The sequence below is a fragment of the Carettochelys insculpta genome, chromosome 14 (genome assembly GCF_033958435.1).
Source record: "Carettochelys insculpta isolate YL-2023 chromosome 14, ASM3395843v1, whole genome shotgun sequence".
NCBI classification, from domain to species: domain Eukaryota; kingdom Metazoa; phylum Chordata; order Testudines; family Carettochelyidae; genus Carettochelys; species Carettochelys insculpta.
Window position 1 is genome coordinate 26,925,850 of NC_134150.1, and position 19,751 is coordinate 26,945,600.

General features: G+C 41.8%; 1 protein-coding gene across 2 annotated transcripts in view; it reads left to right on the forward strand.

Moving 5' to 3' along the window:
- TK2 (thymidine kinase 2) overlaps nt 1-19,408 on the forward strand; it is a 41,001-nt gene extending 21,593 nt beyond the window's left edge. Inside the window, exons 4-8 of one of the 2 annotated variants that reach the window (XM_075008374.1) lie at nt 4,074-4,147; nt 13,102-13,190; nt 13,980-14,059; nt 17,029-17,109; nt 17,555-19,408. In XM_075008374.1, coding sequence (XP_074864475.1) covers nt 4,074-4,147; nt 13,102-13,190; nt 13,980-14,059; nt 17,029-17,109; nt 17,555-17,653 — 423 coding nt within the window. In that variant the 3' untranslated portion in view covers nt 17,654-19,408. The remainder of the gene's footprint in view (nt 1-4,073; nt 4,148-13,101; nt 13,191-13,979; nt 14,060-17,028; nt 17,110-17,554) is intronic. The other variant, XM_075008373.1, reaches the window with a different exon arrangement.
- Nucleotides 19,409-19,751: the final 343 nt, after the last annotated feature.

Consider the following 19,751-nt stretch of genomic DNA (forward strand, 5'->3'; position numbering starts at 1 on the left):
ATGTTGAAATATAGACAAAAAATTACTATTCAAAACTAAAACAGTGTAAAACTTTATAGCCTACAAGTCCACTCAGTCCTACTTCTTGCTTGATTAATCACTCAGAAAAATAAATTTGGTTATATTTGCAGGAGGTAATTCTACTTGCTGCTTGTTCACAATGGAACCTGAAAGTGAGAATGGATGTTTGCCCTGCAGTGATGTGCCAGTGTCATGAGATACCTATGTTCCAGATGCGCTGAAGATTCATATGCCCCTTCAGCCCCCATTTCTGAGGACGTGTCCACGCTGGTGATGAGTTCTGCTTGATAATGATCCAATGTAGCATGCACTAAAGCATGTTCAATAGCGTCATCTGAGACAGATACCATCAGCAGAAGGTTGATTTTCTTTTTTGGTGGTTTGAGTTCTATAATTTCTGTATCAATGCAGCTCTTTTAAGACTTGTGAAATCATTACTCCCTGATTTTGGAAGATACTTCAGATTCTTAAACCTTGGGTCAAGTTCTGTAGCTATCTCTAGGAATCTCATCTTGGGATCTTTTTGATTTTTGTCAAATTTGCAGGAAATTGTTCCGACAACAAGCATATTGGGTTTTCATCTGAGACTGCTATAGTATGAAATACATGGCAGAATGAAGGTAATACTCAGAGCAGGAAACGTACTATTCTCACCCAAGGAGTTCAATAAAAATTTAGTTGGTGCATTATTTTTAAATGATTGTCATCATCATGGGATCATGTCATTTGGAATGGTGGCCAAAGCACAAAGGGGTATATGAGGGTTGAGCGTATATGGAATATAAATACCTGGGAACGCTGCCATTAAAAGTGGTATGCAAAGGCTTTTTCCCAGTTTCAGGTGATGCTGTAAATAAGAAGCGGGCAGCATAGTTTGTCATAAATGTAAATAAACTTGTTTGTCTTAGTGATTGTCTGAATAGGAAGTAGGACTGAGTGGATTTATAGGCTTTAAAATGCAGTTACGTAACTAAAAAAGGTCTACTTGTGTGGTTGCATAGTTGCACTTTCACAGTAAAGACATTTCACAGCAATACCTGCATGAGGTGAATAGAAAATATCTTATCATTTTTACAGTGCAAATATTTGTCCTAAAAATACAGGGAGCACTGTACACTTTGGCTGTGTCTATACTGGAGAGTTCTGTCAACAGAAGGGGCCTTCTGTTGACAGAACTCAGGGAGCATCTAGCACTCCCAAAACCTTCTGTTGACAGAGTCTCAACAGAACTCTCTTTTGCCTCGACAGGGTTATCCCTCAAAAATTTGAGGCATAACAATCTGTCGACAGAGTTTTATTGATAGAAATGCAGCGCAGACACTTCTGTTGACAGAGAGGGCTTCTGGTTCACCAGGCAGTCCTGTTTCCAGAGCTTCAAGTCGTCCGTTCCGTTGACAGAGGGCAGGGCAGTCTGGCTCCTCTCCATCAACAGAGTGGACTGCGCTGTTGATCTGCTTTCGTGAGTAGATGCACTCTGTCAACAGACATTACTGTTGACAGAGTGCAATAGTGTAGAAGTAGCCTCTGCGTTTTGTGTTGCAAGTGAAATCAACATTTTTGAAAACATAGATAAAATCCAAAAATATTTGACTACTTCCAAATGGTAGTTTATTGTTTAACAGTGCAATTAAACCTGATTAATTGCCATTAATTTTTAAAATTTTGATTGATTTGCATTAATTGTGAGAGTTAACTGCCATTAATCAACATCCCTAGTAACTGGACAGAATAAGGCTGTGGCAAAGGGCTTTCTGGAGATAGTGTCCCCTTTTTTTCTCAGGAAAAGGCACATATTTCAAATTCCAGTTTTGAAGTCTGCCCAGTTCTCACTTCTTTGTATTTGGGAAGAGTTGGACAGATCCTGGTAACTTTCTGTTCAGTGTGTGTTTAGGAGACAGTTGTGCTGGATGGTTCTTTGCTGAAAACACACATGAAAAGGATACCTGTATTCTGGCTGGTTATGTGAAGGTGGAAAAGGGATGTGATTGATAGCTTCAGTCAAAAGATTCTAGGACCCTAGTCTCTTAAGGAGAGCAGACAGTAGCCTTTCCCAGTCTCCTCTGCCCCTGTTAAAAGTGAGCACTGGGAGAGCGCATGCTTCAGCCATTAAGAGGGTGTCCTCATTTCCAGTCCTGTGCAGGTTCCCTCCCCATTTCCCAGTGTCTCCTTACCTAGGTGCTCTGGCTGTGTTCCGTGGGCAGGCCTGCTGATGAGAGGCAGGTGGGAAAGGCAGCCGTTGCCTCAGGTCCCACCATTTCAGAGGGGCCCAGAGCTCTGGGCCCTTTGAAGTGCTTTGGCAGGGCTGCCCCTCTCCTCTGCTGGGGAGCCCAGTGATGTGGTCAGAGAGATGCTAAGGGTTGACTGCCCTGGGCCCCAGCCCTTCCAGGGGGTGCAGAGCTGGGCCACCCTCCCATCTAGCTCTGTTGCCCCCCCCTCAGTGGCTGTCTGCCCCACTGGCCATGGCAAAACGCCTTATACTCCTACCCCTTTGTGCCCATGCCCTATACACTGCTCTGGCTCTCTCACCCACAGAAGCATCCCACCCACCCTGAACCTATACAGCACGTGGAATGTTTCTCCCTCTCTCTCAGTCTGCCTTGAAGATATAGCAAAGGCTAAAGAGGCAAGAAGCCTCCCAGAATTCGGTCTTGCAAAGCACCATCCCTTCTGTGAAAGCCGTGAGGGGAAAGATCTTCCTGAGGGCTGCCATGCAAAGGAGAATACTGAGTGGAAGAAAACTAGATGTGCTCGGCACCCAGAAGGCCCTTTCAGTTCCTTTGTAACAGAGAGGGAGCCGTGCTAGTCTATATACTATCAAAACAAAAAAGCAGTCAAGTAGCAGTAGTAGTAGTAGCTGTCTTTTATATTCAAATTCGGCGCATAAACACGTGGTTTGAACTGGGATGGGAATTTTCTGAGTCACTATAGCATACTTGGTTTAATCTAATTCTTGACCTTCTCCCCTGCCCCCTTCTACCCTGCTACTCTCTGATTTGCTCACCTTTATCATCTTTTTTTTTTTTCTGATTTGTCCTCCTTGAGTACTGTTTTTGGTTCTCTGTGCCTTAAATATTGAGTCTGTTCTGGCATGGCTGTGGTCTGAAGAAGTGGGTCTGTCCCACAAAAGCTCACCTAATAAATTATTTTGTTAGTGCTACTTGACTGCTTTTTTGTTTTGTCAGTTCCTTTGTGTTTCCTAGCACAATTGCAGGGAAAAGCCCAAGAGGCTTGGGTGAGCTTGAAAGTGCAGAGAGTTCTTTTGTTTGATTTGCAAAATGTTAAAAGGCTCCATGTCTCATAAGAGCTCATTAAAAGCTTCCAAGAATTCCCCTGCATTCTAATCTGTACCCTGCTTCCCTTCCCTTTGTCAGCCCTGCAGGAGCAATTGTGACTGTGTGACCATTAACTGGGTGCAGAATAACTGGTTGGAAAGGACTCTTCCAGCACCACCTCATTCTTTAGAGACCAGAGAGAAAAGCTTAAACAGTGGCAGGAAATCATCACTCACCAAAATGGAAGCCCATTGGGGTGGTAGATCTGATGAGGCTGTGCTAATTACAGTGATTGCTTTGGCTGATCTGAAGGAGTAGCACACCTGAGAAAATTCTAAAAGTCTGTTTTCCTTCTACAGTGTCTCTGATCAGTGCCCTATGTAATAACTACAGTAATATCTGAGGAGGGCACCATTTCAGGCAGTGACAGTTCCCATTGCTCTGCACATTCTAATGGTCTGCAGTTTTTCAAGTGATCAATCTCTTGCCATTGGGCTTGGTATTTTTTCCATTAACCTTCATATGTTTTCTGTGAGCCTAATGTGCCAGGAGACTCCTGCTCCTGGAATCCCAGGTCCATATACGTAATGTTTCCGGAGTATGAATATTTTTTTTCCTGACCACACGAGTCTGTTACAATCAACATAGTTTAGGAGTGGTTTAGTAATGCAGAAACCATGAAGAGAGTAATCAGTGAAGGACACACTATGCAGCATTAGGGGCTGAAAGAAACTATTAGTGGATAATGTAAAACTAGTGAATGTTGGTTTTATCTTGTAGATTTCCCCACTAAGAATGATGGAGAGGTCAATTCACAGTGCAAAACACATTTTTGTAGAACACTTATATCGAAGGTACAGTACATGGTTTGCTACTTTAGCTTCTTGTTTGAATTACAGAATTTTTAACTGATCTTGGTTTTCTATGGTATTTGTGTTTTGGTCATCCCTTAAACCTGGCTGCAATGTATTAGAGAGCTAGTGGTTGCTATCTCAGTGAATTAAGTAATACAGGCAGGTTAAAACAAAACTACAGGATTTGCTTCTGTATACATGACAACCTTGAGGGGCCTTCTTGATGAACTGCATTGTGCATTTAAGATATTCTTTATTGGTTCTCCAACAGTTTATTTTTTTACACACATGCACATGCCATTTTCTCTGGGCTGAAACAAAAAAGCTGTTTAATAGTATTCAGAAACATATAGTAATTATCAGAGGGTTGCCCATGTTAGTCTGTATCCGCAAAAACAATGAGAAGTCCTGTGGCACCTTATAGATTAACCAGTTTTTTGGACCATAAGCTTTTGTGGGCAAAGACACACTTCGTCACATGCATCTGACAAAGTGGATCTTTGCCCGTGAAAGCTTATGCTCCAAAAAATCTGTTAGTCTGTAAGTTGCCACAGGACTACTTCTTGTTTTTGTATAGCACAGGACATGCAGAATAATACTGTAGGCAGCTGGAACAGGGGAATTAGGTAGGTGCAATGTACGTTAATTACATAAACCTAGATTTGGTGGTTCTGGAGTTTCTTGCCTACGTTTTCATGGAATACAAAGGACCCAGGACTTCATACGTACAACTCATCCATAATTTGGCACATCCAAGAATGTGCCTTTAAACCATACTAGGTCATTGGGTGAGTGAAGAGTGGTATCTGCTGAATTACAAATACTTCCCATAGACTGTTCCCCTTAGAGTACCCTTTGTGTAAGGACCAGACCCAACCCTAGCTTGTCAGAAGTGAGGAGATCACTGCCTGAGAGAGGGCAGCTGAAGGCAATATACAGTTATGTAATAAGTATCTTCCCAGCTGAAATAACATGCTCAATGTTGTTTGTTCTTTACAATACTGGCTTAGAACCTCAGGATGGGTATAGGGCAAACATTTCTTGCCCAAATCTGTAGGGAAAAGCAGCTGTTTGCCAGTAGAGCCACAAGATGGCATCCATGCTACACAAGCTGGTCAGTTGTGTTTGTTGCTGAGTGACTTTGAATGTGTACATAAGCAATAAGCTAAGGCTTACAAATATGAAGAAGTCGCTGTCTGGTAGACCAAAGACTCTACTTAGTTCTTTTTGTCTTTTTCAAGCTATTGATTTGCTTTTTCATGTTGGACCAAATGCTTGTCTCATAAGTATTGAAAATCTTGCCTGCTACTAACGGGGAAATGTAATGTGCAGTGATTGTATTTCTTTACTTTGTAATAGTTTTCTAAGGGTAGCTATGGCTCTTGGCATTTCTGTTTTGTGTATCCTTTTAGTGTTGGGAACTAGGTATCTGTTTAGTGCCTCATTACAAAACCTACACAATTGGGTGCAATTGACTCAAACAGGAGACGGTCTGTGACTGGATATTTTTGTGAAAATGAACTCGGAGAATATGGGAGGAGACATGAAAGGTGAGGGAGAGGGACAAAAAGTGATTGGTTTTATAATTACTAGATGTAGTTTGATGGTAAATAGAGGACATTATATGTAATTTAAGACCTACCTTCTTTGGATCACCTAAAATAGGTCATATTGTAACCACAGATAATCTTATTACTTAGCGCACATATGATTATGACTAAGGAAGGTTTTTGTACTGACATTGCCAAAGTAACTAGAATTCAACTGTAAGGTGCGCCAAGATGTGCATTTCTGGTTTCATGTAGAATCGTAGAATCATAGGGCTAGTCTTAAGAGGTCATTTAGTCCTTCCCGATTTCACTGAGGAATGATTGTAAAACAGTTCAAGTCTGAGGTATAAAACCAAAGCCCTGATGATTTAAAACCATCTGAGATGAGCAGTAGTTGTTCTGAAATTGCTATCTCAAAATAGTTTCCCTATAAATATCAAGAAAATAAAGCTATACATTGACCTGGCATAGGTATGTTACTCAAGCCTGGCAATCATATTTCTTATTGTGAGTCTTGATAAGAGGAGACGTTCAGAGGCATTAGTGGGAGTTACACACCCAACTGCCATTGTTACCTTCAAAGTTTTCCCCATACTTAAGTAGGTGTTGCTGCTGTTCTGATTCTAAGCCATGGGGAATATTAATTCTATAGACATTTAGTTACCTGTGTGACACAGAAAGCTCTTGGGAAAGAGTCTGCTATTTTTAATAAGCTCTTACTTCAGACCTGACAAATTCCTTACACCAAGCACATATTTTGCAAGGTATTTATCCATATGAGGCTCATAACTTGTCAGGATTCAATCATTGTGAGAAGCATATACAGGTAATATTTAAAAACTAAAGTGCTCTGTGGAGCTGGAGTAGAAAATAATCACCAAGAAGAAATGGGGATAGTCCATCCAAGCAAGAGGGAGTTGTTACAACTCCCTATTCAGCTGGCAAAGTGATGCAAATCTCTGTTGGCCAGACTTGCTCCATCCCAAAACTATCCATGGAAAATAGCTGCACCACCAAACAATCCAAAACTTTGAGGTAAAAAAGGAATTTACCCCCCCACCCGCCCCAAGTTTCACCCTAGCTGTGAATGGAAGCAAAGGACTGTTTTCAGAATCATAGAAGATAGGGGAGACACTCTGGGTGCATTGAATGAGAACCTCTGATGGAAGTGTGTGCTTTCATGAGCATTCTGGATTATTGTTTTTGAGTAACTAGCCAGTTCTGCAACAGACTGAACTTGGAGGGGAAAGGAAATCTACTTTATTAGAAGGAAAGTCAACTATCAGTAAAAGTGAAAGCCACATTCATGGTCCATGATTTTGGTGTGTAATGTAGCCACTTATTTCCATCACTCTCTTGATTCTAGTTAAAATCTTTATTCTTCCTTAAATAATCCTTCTTTTGTTTTATTCCAAGTGCTGTGTGTGTATGACAGGGTGCTGGGCAAAGAGTTGCAGATCCAGTCCTCGGTTACACGCACTCTGCATTAGAGGAAGAAATCAGAGCAGGCTGGAGAGGACCTGGCCTTAATTGGGGAAGTGGAAATAACTGCTTCCTGATTAGCCTGGGCTTGTGTAAAAGCCTGGGGAAAGGGAGCAGAAGCAGGTCTTGCTCACCTGGCAAGCAGAGCAGCAGGATTTCGTTTGGAAGCAGGCTGACATTCAAGAGCAGCTCATGCAGAAAGTGGGGAGCCCAAGGGGAGGGGAGGACGGATGGGTGCCAGGCTGGGTGCCATTTTGTAAAAGGAGCCCAGCTGATGACCCTGATGCCTTCCTAGGCACCCTTGAGTGGGAAGCCATCGGGGATGGATGGGGGAGGGCAGCCTGGGCCCTGCAACTAGCTCCCTACCTAGCTGGAGAAACCTTTAAGGGCCATATAGGCCATAAATGAAGAGCAGGACAGGAATTATGAAGAGGCAGAGGCAGCCATCCTGGATCGGGTGGAGCTGTCTGCAGCGTAGTACTGTCAGACATGCTGGTCAGTGGGGTGGACACAGAGTTTGCGACACCAGGCAGTCCCCCAGAAGTTAATGGACATGCCTCCCTGACCACATAAGTTGTGGATGAGGAAGTACCAACCAAATACAGTTGAGGCAGCTGTAAAACTTACAGAGGAGTATGTGGGGATTGGCTTCTCCAGGAAGGATAGGTGGTTGGGTGGGGAAGTAGAGACTAAGAGAGAGAGCAGAAAGACCCTGCCCAGGAAAGACCAGGAGAAGAAGTGGGAGGACACCTGAGAGGCTTCCCCGGGGTCTCAGCCAGTGGTCTGCTGGCAGTGTAGACAACTAGGACCCAAAAAGGGGACTGTCTGCATACAGATCGTGGGTGGGCTGAGTTTTGTGGCTGGGCCATTGTTGGAATGCAAGGCATGGGGAGATGTCACCCACCAATTGCAGTGATGTGGGGAGGAAACCCAAATCACGCCTGGTGGATTCAGCCTCTGCTTGCTCTCTGGTACAGAAGAAGCTAGTTAGGCCACACTGCTAGATTCCTGGTGCAAAGATGGACATGGAAAACCCAGGTTAGTGGAAAAGGGAGTTTTCCCAGAGGAAGAGCTAGAGACTCCCAAGCAGAAGACCCCTAGACAACAGAGCTTGAGAGGTGAGAGGGAAGGTATTGGCGAAACATCCATGCCCGCATCATTGGTTGGAGAGCAAGACCCAGCAGACCCTCAACGGAAGAGACCCAGTCACCATTGGCCCAGTTTTGGGGACAGGAAACTGAGTGGTCGGGGTCGGGGGCGGGAGCAGGGACATCCCCAAACTCTGGATGGGAGGGAACTGGGGAACACCCAAAGGACCTCATGGTACAAGAACCTGTGGGTTGCAGCAGAGCTGAGGGCCATCTGCCTACCACACTGTGTGGCTTCTGTGGGTAGGGGATGAAAGAAACCCACACTGACAACCCTCAGAGGGTGAAAACTCCCCCCATAACACTCCCTCTTACCCACTAGAGGAAGGAGAGGATGTGGAGGAGTGAACCTTGCAGTTCCAGAAAGGAGGAAGGCATGGGATGGTGCTGGCCAAAGGGTGGCAGAGCCAGCCCTTTGTCACATGTGCTCCCCGTTAGAGGAACACATTAGAGTGGGCTGGAAATAATGGTAGTCCATTGATCCGATGATGACAAATCTGTGCAAATCATCTGTTATTGGTCTCATGGTGTGCCCTCTGGTGACTGTATAAGCCAATTCTAGAGGTGCACATTTTGCCTCAGATGGTGCATGGGAAGTTCGCAATCAGTGGGTTGTGCATTGCTGATGCTCTGTGACGTCGTTCTCGTGCCTCTTGTAGACACCGGCAGCGGTCTTCCTCAAAGGCAGTGCAGGTATTTCTGACTGTTGCACGCCACCGTGTTCTGTCACTGGCGGCGTCCTCAAGGTCCCTAGGTTTGATACTGCTGTACTGCAGATTGGCTTTGATGGTGTCCTTGTAGCATTTCCATGGATGACCTATGCGCTGGATGCCCTGGAGAGTTCACCATACAGAAGCTGGTGAGGGATTCTGTTGGCATCCATGCGGCTGACATGACCGGTCCAATGTAGTTGTGACTTCATGATCATCATTTCGATGCTTGTCAGCTGGGCTCTCTTGAGGACCGCAAGATTGGGCACTTTGTCTTGCCAGCGGATCTTCATGATGTTACGGAGGCAGCGCATGTGGAATGCTTTGAGCTGCTTGATGTGACGCCTATATAGTGCCCATATTTCGCACCCGTACAAAAGAGATGAGAGAACAACAGAGCTGTGCACAAGCAGTTTTGCTGACATCTGGATGTTGTGGTGGTTTAGAATTTTGACACGCAGACAGCCAAGTGCCTGGCTTGCTTTGGATATTTGCACGTTGAGCTCATTATCTAGTGATCCATCACTGGATATGACACTACCTAGGTATTTAAAGTTCTCCACTACTTTAAGAAGAGTGCCGTCAATGGAGATACTCAGGACAGGAGCATTTGATCCAGGTGCAGGTTGATGGAGAACTTTTGTCTTTCCGAGGCTGATAGTTAGTCCAAAAAGTTGCGAGGCCTCAGCAAACTTGTTGACAATGTGCTGAAGATTGTTTTCAGTGTGAGCCATAAGGGCACAGTCGTCAGCAGAGTGCCTCAGAAAGGAGTTTCTGCACTGTCTTAGTCTTTGCATTCAGGCGTCAGAGGTCAAAAAGTGAACCATCGTGCCGCTATTTCAGGTATGTACCTCGGTCCAGATCTTTCATTGCATGGTTAAGGACTCATGCAAAGAACAAGTTAAATAGGACAGGAGCGAGAACACATCCTTGTTTCACGCCATTGGTGATGTCGAAGGGGGCTGATTTGGCTGCATCAGACAGTACTTCGCCTGTCATGCCGTCATGGAAAAGGCGTATAATCTGGGGAAGTGGAGCAATGGGGGAGCAGAAAGAAAGCAAAAAGGCAGAGAGTAGAGCAGTGGCTAGTTCTCCCTGCCCTCCTGCCTACAGATGGTGAAGGGTTCCTTGTAATGGTGAAAAGGTGGTGGGAACAAGCCTATATATAAACTGCACCAGTGGGGGTTGAACCCAGAGTCTGAGTAACTAGCAAAGGCATTACTGTAGTAACTAGAATGAAGTCCTTTCTGTGGAAGCTTTTAGCACAATTCTAGACTGTTTAATGGAGAGCTTGAGCTGTGTGTTGCTAATAATACAGCCACTGCCAGTGCTTGCCAGAAGGTTAAAAGAAATTGCTTTTCAGTAATGTCAGTGTGGGGTATGTTGGCCCTTATTCTTTGTCCACATTGATGAGCTATGCTGTCGTTTCAGTTAACGGAGTCCATTCAACCTCTGCATGAAAGTTTAGTGAGATTAAAGAAAAATCATGGAACTGTTGGAACTTCTGAAGCTCCGTCTTGAATGCTCTTGAGTGTAACCATTTACTTACCCAATAGTCTCCGTGAAAAAATAGACCTCATTTTCCAAGTGGGAGCCAAAGGAGTAATTTTTTCTGCCTTTAGCTACTCCCTGTGGGATTCTCATATTCAGTTCAGAAAGGCTTGAAGATCCTTATCCCTAGGCAAGTCATAAATCAGCTCTTATGTGAACTGACCAAGGGCCATAAAGGGAACCCAACTGTGAATGCTAATGATATATTAATAGAATCATTTGCTAAATCAAACCTACAGGATGCTGTATCGGTGCCGATACTCCTGAGACTTATTAGGTGTAAGGGAAGTCGACGGGAACATGCACTTCCGTCAGCCTTCCTTAGTGAAGATGGCCCTAATTAAGGTACATCAACTCCAGCTAGGTAATTAATGTAGCTAGATTTGCATACCCTAATTCGACCTCCCACTGTAGTGTAGACCTGCCCTTATTAATGAGAACTTTTACTTAGAAAGAGCCGTGTCTTCACCAGCAAGATTTTACTTGAGATAGAGGAACTTATGTAGCTTTCCATTGTACATGTGACCTTTATTTTCCTTGAGCCTGATCCCTAATGTTCATACAGTGTATTCCCAAAGATTTCAATGGCACTGCTCACATAAGCAAGAACTGCCTCAGTGTGGGAGAGGTTTTCAGGGTTGGCTCCTTATTGCAGAATATATTCTGTTTTTTTGTTTTGTTTGTTTGTTTTTGTAACTCCATTTCTATCCAGCCTTATTTCTCCTTTTCTCAGTTGTCTTGGGGAGCAGGATGGTATGACAGACTGAAACCTGTTTTGCTTAGTTTTTCCCCATGGCTTGTGCAGTTTAAATATAACCTTTACAAGATCATTATGGATGGTGACTCAGAAAAAAACATTTGCTAGTTAAGGATATTTGAAAAACAACAGTTGTTTGTTCACAGTGAATTGTTACCCTTCCCTTTTGTCTTTCTCTAAATTGTGGAGGCAAGCTGTTAATTTGGATGGCAGACAAAGAATGGGGATAGTATTATTTCTGTAAGCTTTTGCTCTTTTTTTTTTTTTGCTTTACTCAGATATAGACATTGCAAATATCTTTATATTCTGCTGTCTCCATTCTGGTGACAACCAGAACATGTTGCCAAAGGAATGGCAGAGAAGTTTATTTCTTTTAAACTCACCTGAAAGCTGCTAACGGTTATATAGGTCTAGCAGGAGCTGTAGTTCTCTCCATCATTACTTTTTGTGTTCCATTCTCTCTGCAGTCATTTAGGAGACAGCGCACTCTTTGGTGCTTGTAGAGAAGATGGGTTAATAAAAAAAAATTTACTTGATATTTCATTCTCACAACACAAATTTTCAGTTAACTTATTTGCATCAGTTTAATATTTTCCTGCTTATTGTTATCAAGATGATGCTTTTGGGATAGTTGTGTACAGTGCCTTTTTTGTAAAACTCCCACGGCTGGGGCTGCCAAAGTGCCAGTATTCAGGACCCACACAAAAAAACCCCACTGGCTGTCTACAATATTGCTTATGTGGTAAGATGAATGTACAGCTTATATTAACCTTCCTGTGTAGTCCTCTATCCTAATAAATATTTCAGACATTGAAAGTAAAGTCTAATTTACCATATGACATTATTATTCTTGCCTATTTTAGCAACTGCAACAAATTGTTGAGATTGCTTTGTCAATGAAACCTTCATGGCAGCGTGGCATGCCATAGTTTAAATGCATTCATAACAGTCCCGCTATGAAAATTTTTGGAACTATCACTGCTAATTTACTGCTACAATATAGATGTTGATGTTATTTTCCAACTTAGTTCACCCAGGTGTGTCTACACTAGGAACTAACTTCAGAGTTGGGCGCTACATCGAAGTAGCCAGCAGAGAATCTACACGCATTTTCCCTTACTTCAAAATTAACTTTGAAGTAGGGAGCCCAACTTTGAAGTCCTTACTCCATTCCTGATAATGGTGTAGCGCCCTACTTAGAAGTTTAACTTCAAAGTAGGGTGTGTGTGGATGCTCTGCTTGGGAATTGTACTTTGAAGGAAGCAACTTAGAAGTTATTTTTGTAGTGTAGACACAGTCTAAGTGAGTGTGTTTTTATGAAATAGCAAAGCACTATTTTATGTTACAAAAACTATTAAAAGTCAAGTTTATATGAGCCAGCAGTTAATTTTTAAATATGGTTTTCTTATGTCTGACCTGTGAACTATAGTTCTGTGCGATGAGAGGCATTATGAGTCTAGAGTTCAATTATACTGGGTGGCTTGTGAGGTGGTGGAATTTCCAGACAGAGATTTTAAACTCAGGCTTGACAGAGCCCTGGCAGGAATGATTTAGTCCTGCTTTTAGCAGGGGATTGAACTAAATGACTCTCTGGGGTCTCTTACAACTGTAATCTATGATTCTATGAAATCAGGAGTAATTCTGGTGAAGCTGAAAGTATACTGGTACAAATGGTATGAGAGACAATCATACAGTTATACAGGTATGATTTTGTAATAAAAGAGGTAATAAAATCCTTTTTTGTTAATTATTGCAGTGGGAGAATGCCAGAAGTGGATTACATAGTGCTAACTGAATGGTTTGAATGGATCACGAAGAACACTGATGTTTCCATTGATTTGATAGGTAAAATATACTCTTCTCTGACACTGGTCCTCTCTAAAATTGAATATATTTTGTGTGCATTATGAAAAAAAAATCCTAGTCCTGTTTATTTTCTGTGCCCTAAATTTCTATAACATAAGAAATACCTTCTAGTGTACATCTTAAACAGCAGTAATTCTTTTGAAATATTTGGTGCTATTATATTGCCGTACCTTATCTCTATACAGTAATTCCTCGATTTACGCGGAGGTTGCATCCTGGGGGAAGCTGGGAAGCAGCAGTGCTCTGCCGCTGTTCTAGCCACCTGCTTCCCCTGGCTGGGAGAAGTGGTGCGGTTGTGGCTCTAGCCGCTGGCTTCTCCTGGATGGGGGAAGTGTGGTGGGGGCAGCTACACGGCTCCCGGCTTCTCCCAGCTTGGGGGCACACAGCTGCTTGTGGCACAGTTTCTCTCAGCTGGGAGAAACCGTGCTGCAAGCAGCTGTGTGCCTGCTAGGTTCCCCCAACTGGGGGAGCCGGGGGCTGGAGGGGTGTTAATGCGAGTTAAGCACAAATCGAAATCATGCTTCTCGAGGGTTTACTGCATAGATATTCATGCCGTTTGGAAGGGACTGCTGTCCTCCGAGCTCAAACCCACTCATGTCTGATAAATTGGTCAGTAGTGGAGCCACTGTGGATGTTTGTGGCTGATACCCATGTCAGAGACGCTTATCTCAGATGGGTCTGTTGTTATGGAGGAGATTTCTGTCCTCTGTTGCTTTCTAACCTAACCCCTGAAAATAATGAACTATTCTAATGTTTTGTTAATGGTAGTTTATCTACAGACTTCTCCTGAAACTTGTTATGAGAGATTAAAGAATAGATGCAGAAAAGAGGAAAAGGTTATCGCTATGGTAAGTTAATCTTTCATCATAGTAGAGCAGAGGCTCAAGAGGCCTCTACTTTCATAGCTTCCAAACTGTAGCTCCTCCACCTCCTAAATAGAAAATCTTGTGCTGAAGTCAATAAAAATCAGGGCAAAAGTAAACACCTGGTTTCACTGACGGGTGCAATTTAGTATGAGGAAAATTGCATAGTGTTCATTGTTGCTTTATAGTCTAGTAGAGACAAGTTAATTGTTACAGGTTGAACATCTTTAATCCAGAACTCTCTCATCCAGCAACACCTGTAATTTGGCATGATTTTAGTTAACCATACAACCACTTATCCATGGCTGTGGACAAGTTTCCGTGATCCCGTAAAGTTTTACAGCCACCATTCTTGGCTGTCAGTGTTCTGTGCTGTTATTTCATTGTAATTCACCCCTAAATGTCTCCTAAGAGCCCAGTAAGCAGTGCAGGTGTTGGTAATATGCTAGACAATATTGATCTCCTGTGGTCCAGTAAATTCCCTTGTTTGGCACTGGTCAGGTCCCAAGGGTGCCAGATCAGAGAACTTCAACCTGTATTAACAAATGAAAATAATTTGGGACAGTGACTACCTTAAGTCCATTATGACTGCAGTTCTGGTAAACCAGTCCAATACAGTTCAGTCAACATGGGGAGGGAGGGAGGAAGGAAGGAAGGAATTCATCACCAAAGTTTTCAAAGTGTGTCTGCCTGCTCATCTTTTCTGCATGCACTTTTTGAGTAGGAGCCCCTGGAGTATGACAAATACCTGCTGGCAATCAAATTTACATTTACAACCTTCATCTGCTGAAGGTAGAGAGGTTGAGGCTTGAAAAATGCCATTCAGGTGTTTGCCTTCTTTTGGGGCAGAGACACTGTTTGAAAAATCAGTGGCATAGTGACCTAGGAACCTAATAAAAATAAACTGTAGAGTTAATATTGCTGCATCTCCTAAACAGTTTATGTGAAGGCCCAGTCTCAAGCACATGTTTTTAAATGAATCCCTAAGCCAGTAATAAATAGAAGAAATGTGCTGCCAGTTATTGAAGTGCCTCATAAGGTGATTTAGTAAGAGCAGTTGGGTAGGTTGAACAGGTATGATGAGGTAAAAGCCAAGAGCTAAATCCTGAGCCATGTGAAATGTCCCCTAGATGAATACAGTGGCTTTGAAGAGACATCATTTGTAGCACTTTGCAGTGACTCTCTCTGTTACTGAGGGAAAAACCTATAGTGAATGAATAAGGTGAAATCCTCTTCATGAAAATCTAATAGCTGCTGACAAGCAAAAATGCTTTGAAGGAGGTGAGAGGCAGTAGAAGAAAATCAGCTGGCAACATCTGACAAATGTATCCACATGAATACCACCTCTAAACCCAGGTTCATTTTCATTTTCCCTTTTGTCTTTTCCTCTTCTGTCTATGGTATTTATCTCTGTGTAGGGTTAAAGTCTGATTTCTCCCACGAGAGTTAAAACAGAGTTCTTAACTCCTTAACTCCTCCTTAATGCAGCATTTCCCAAACTAATTTGGCCATGGAACACTTTTGGGCTTGGAATATATTGACAGAACATGTACACGCTGGTTGGAGGGGTGGGGTGGCGGGGGTGGAGGGTTTCGTACCAAAAAATTGTCTCATGTAATGCTCAAAAGTTGATTTAAAGGAGTTAGGGTTTTTAGATGTCTCTTATTTTATAAAAAACACAAATAGCAAGAGAAAATAATCTGAACGAACAGCCAATGTTCTGATAGCAGGATGGTTAGTAACCCTCTAATTAAGTACGAAAATGAAGTACAAACCCAAAACAAAACATCACTGTATAACAGCCAAAAAAAAGATGGTGTCATTCTTTTGTACAAAAATATAATGGACAATATTGTTCAAAAGAAGGACTGTCCTTCCTTAAAGCTTAAAAAAGTTTTTTATGGAAAAGAATTGCAAAACAAATTAGGTGTGGAAAAATATTTTAAATTTAGTGTCTTTATAAATTTTTTATTTTTACAGAAAACTACTGGAAAATAAAAATAACATTTGATAGTTTTTTAATTTTTTTTTTATGGGAAAAGTGTTTTTGCATCTTTTGACCACAAATCTGCTTAACGTTAGGAATGGTGCTGGAGAGTTGGATCCTCATATCATGTGCAGCATCATGTGATTTCTCTGAACATGACTTGTACCAAACAACCTGAAGTGACTGTTTCTTTTAGCATGAGTCACATAATAACAACTATACTATTAATAATTCATTATAAAGATTAATATACCTACAATCTAAATGCTTGTCATATACCCTAGTATTTTGGGTACACACAATTTCATGTTTTAGAAGGAAAAATATCGCTAGCATCAAATTTTTTTCTATGGAGCACCTATTCACGTTGCATGGAACTCCAGTGTTCTACGGAACACAGTTTGGGAAACCTGGCTTAATGGTTTATATCCAAGATAGGTTAAATCCTAACGCCAAGTTAAATTATGGCCAGTATTAGGGAGAAGAAATTAAAAGATTCCACTTGGCCAGTCTATGTGTGTGTTCACAATGAAGCAGCAATGGCATCCCATGGAAAGGCTGTTGCTAGGTGAAACTCAGATGGTAAAGTGGAGCTAGGGAAATAAAATAAATGCTTGATAGGAATTATTTTGTCGTAGGTCTGTGGCCTTTGCTATCCAGGATGTCAGAAGATGATTACAGTGGTTCCTTTTGGCCTTAAAGTCTATGACTGCAGTCTAATGAAATACTGGATGAAACTTTGATGCACAGCATTCTGTAGTCACAATGTAATGGGTAATAAGGACTTGCCTTATTTATCAAACCAGGTTTGTAACCTGCATTTTAGTAGCGTTTGGAAGCTTTCTTATTTATCTGCAGTGGGTAGAAGGCACTGATCTCTTAGCTGATTTGATTAACTTTAAGCAATATAAATTCAGAAACTCCAGCATGCTTCAGCTCTTGCACTTATGTTTTTGGCTTTTTATAGGAATACTTAGAAGCTATCCATCATCTCTATGAGGAGTGGCTCATTAAACAAACATTGTTTAAAGTTCCTTCTCCAGTGCTTGTAAGTATATATTTACCAATTATAACCAGTAAGCAAATACACACAGAAAATTACAATTATCAAGTTTCACTTTAGTTGTAAAAGGAAAATCTATTTTTCTAATACTGCTTGACAAGAAAAACTTCATGATTGTAAGTAGGATACAGCATTAGAGTTTGATCTTCCAAGTGACTTACTGAAATTTCATCATCTAAGGGACTACTTACTGTAGTAAGCATTATACTTGTCCATAAGTGTTTGTAGATTCTGACCCATGGGTTGTGAAAATCTACCCCAAAGTCTGCAATGAAGACATATTGACCCAGTGTCTAGAAGTGGTGCATTTTGGGACTCAGTAATAGTATTGCTTGCTTTTCAATGCTAGCAAACGGAATGATGTTTGGGAAATAATACAGCAGATTTTTACAGGGGTCCTTGTTCTAATTTTTGTTTTCTTGTCTTCGAGGTAATTCCGGCTGACAACGACATTCCAAAAATGATAGAAAAGTATGAAGAAAACCGGGACCGAATATTAACCCCATACAATATGCAACACTGTCTGTAGAAATCCAGTTTTATAGTCATGCTTTTAAAAACCATCTGTCAGGGGAGTTCTGATCAACATTCCCAGCACTTTTATGTCGTCTCTTGACTGAGATTTTGTAAAGTGTCAGCGACTTTAGCTAGAAAAAGGTCACAAACAGGCCATATTCCGTTTACCTTCAGCGTTTTGCACTTTTAAATTCCAGTGCAGCGTTGCTGATCTGAGACTGCCTCTGACAGGAAACTGCTGTATCCAATTTCCCTACTCCATCTCTGCATTGCATAAATACCTTTCTGATATTACACTTTCTTATAATAATGTGGTTTAATTCACTCTAGAGACTAGCCCTGAAGGTGTCCTCTCATAATTAGAAGTCAATAAATAGATCTAGCTCATATAGTCAGTATGCGAGCAAATTCAGTCCATTTTTGTAACAGTTTTCAATGGAAAAAAGATTAAATAACTGATTATGCTACCATTTTCAACTACACATTTCACAACATATCATTAACTGTACTTAATAGAAAAGTAAGATGGTTCACTTCTTAATCATGGCCTGATTGTAATCTCACTTACCCCACTGTAACTTCATTCACTTTAGTGGAGTCATTCTGGTTAAAATGAGATCAGAATCAAGCCCCAGTCCTGCAGATACATATGCATCTGAATAGCCCTATTGGATTCAGTGGAACAACTGAGGTATATAAAGCTACCCTGGCTTTATAAAACCTTGAGTTCCAAGGATCTGTAGCTCAGATTTTCAGAAGCGTTGAGAATCAAGCAGCTGTCAGTGAAATTCTGACTCTAAATAAAATCTCTTACGAAAATCTGGCACCAGTTATATGTATGTATATAGAACTTTTAAAAAATTGTTCCTAAACCTATTTCTATCGTGACAGAATTTCTCATTGTGCTTTGAAATTGGGGAGCAATTCTGATCTTGATTATTTGATTTCTTAAACTTTTTTATTGAGTTTGAGTATGGTAGATGTTTGTGTTATGTGTAAATTTCTTAACGTGTGAGGATACAGTACATTGGGTCATCTTGATTATAGCATGTCCTGGCTGCAGAAGAGAGCACAGAACGTCTAGTAAACGTTAAATTCTCACTTGAATTCTTAAACTGCTCCAGCGGTGTTTTTAGAGATTACTTATTTATCCTTTCAAGTGCTGTCCTCAAGTTGGCACTCTTAACAGAGCAGTGTAAGACTATGTGCACTTTATTTTCTCTTTTAATTGAAAGTGATGATTTATTTGTTCTTCAAAAGTTTGGGTGGTTTGAAGTGGTGCCAGCAAAATTACAATGCTTTCACGAATACCTCTGTTTAAAATAACATAAAAACCTGGATACATCGTAACTGTATATCATCTTAAAACTATCTCCGTGTTTAGCAAAGCTGTTTTCATAAATGTGAATGGTCAGCTATCAACATGTAGAACTGTGGCATCTAATATGGTTGCCATCTGCCACATGTGGCAAACGGAACATCATGGTGTGGCAGTTTGGCTGTGGAGCTGCATGCAGCTCTTGGAGCCTTTAAATGCAGCTCCTTTTAGAAGTGCATGCAAGTGCTGTCTGCCTGCCCATGCACACACCCCGTCCGTGGTGGGAGAAGCGCATGACGGCTCCATCGGTGGTGGCCTTAGCTACTTCTCCAGCCTCAGCTGCAGTGGTGGCTCCAGCCAATCCTCTGGCCCCAGCTGCAGCTCCTCTGGGTCTGGTGAGTTGCTGGCATTTTAGCGCTGGGACTGGGGGAGCCTGGCTCTGGGGCAGGACATTTATTTGGGGGGGAGGGGAAGCCTAGCTGGAGGGTGTGGGGGCTGTGGCAAATATAGAAAGCCACACTTGTGGTTGCGTCTGTCTTTCAATTCCCATTGGACACCACTGGTTTAGAATGTGTAAGAAACAGGATAGTAACTTTCATGTGCAGAATTCTGTTGTACATGTCATTTGGCTAAGAATAAGAATCATAATACACAAAGGTGCATATTAATTTTCATTGTAGTCATATATAGATAATTTATAGTTTCATTGTAGTCCTTTATTCACATTCTACTTGAATTGGAGCTGGTGCTCAGAGAGGAGGCCATGTGTCATGGGGTCCATTCATTAGGTCTG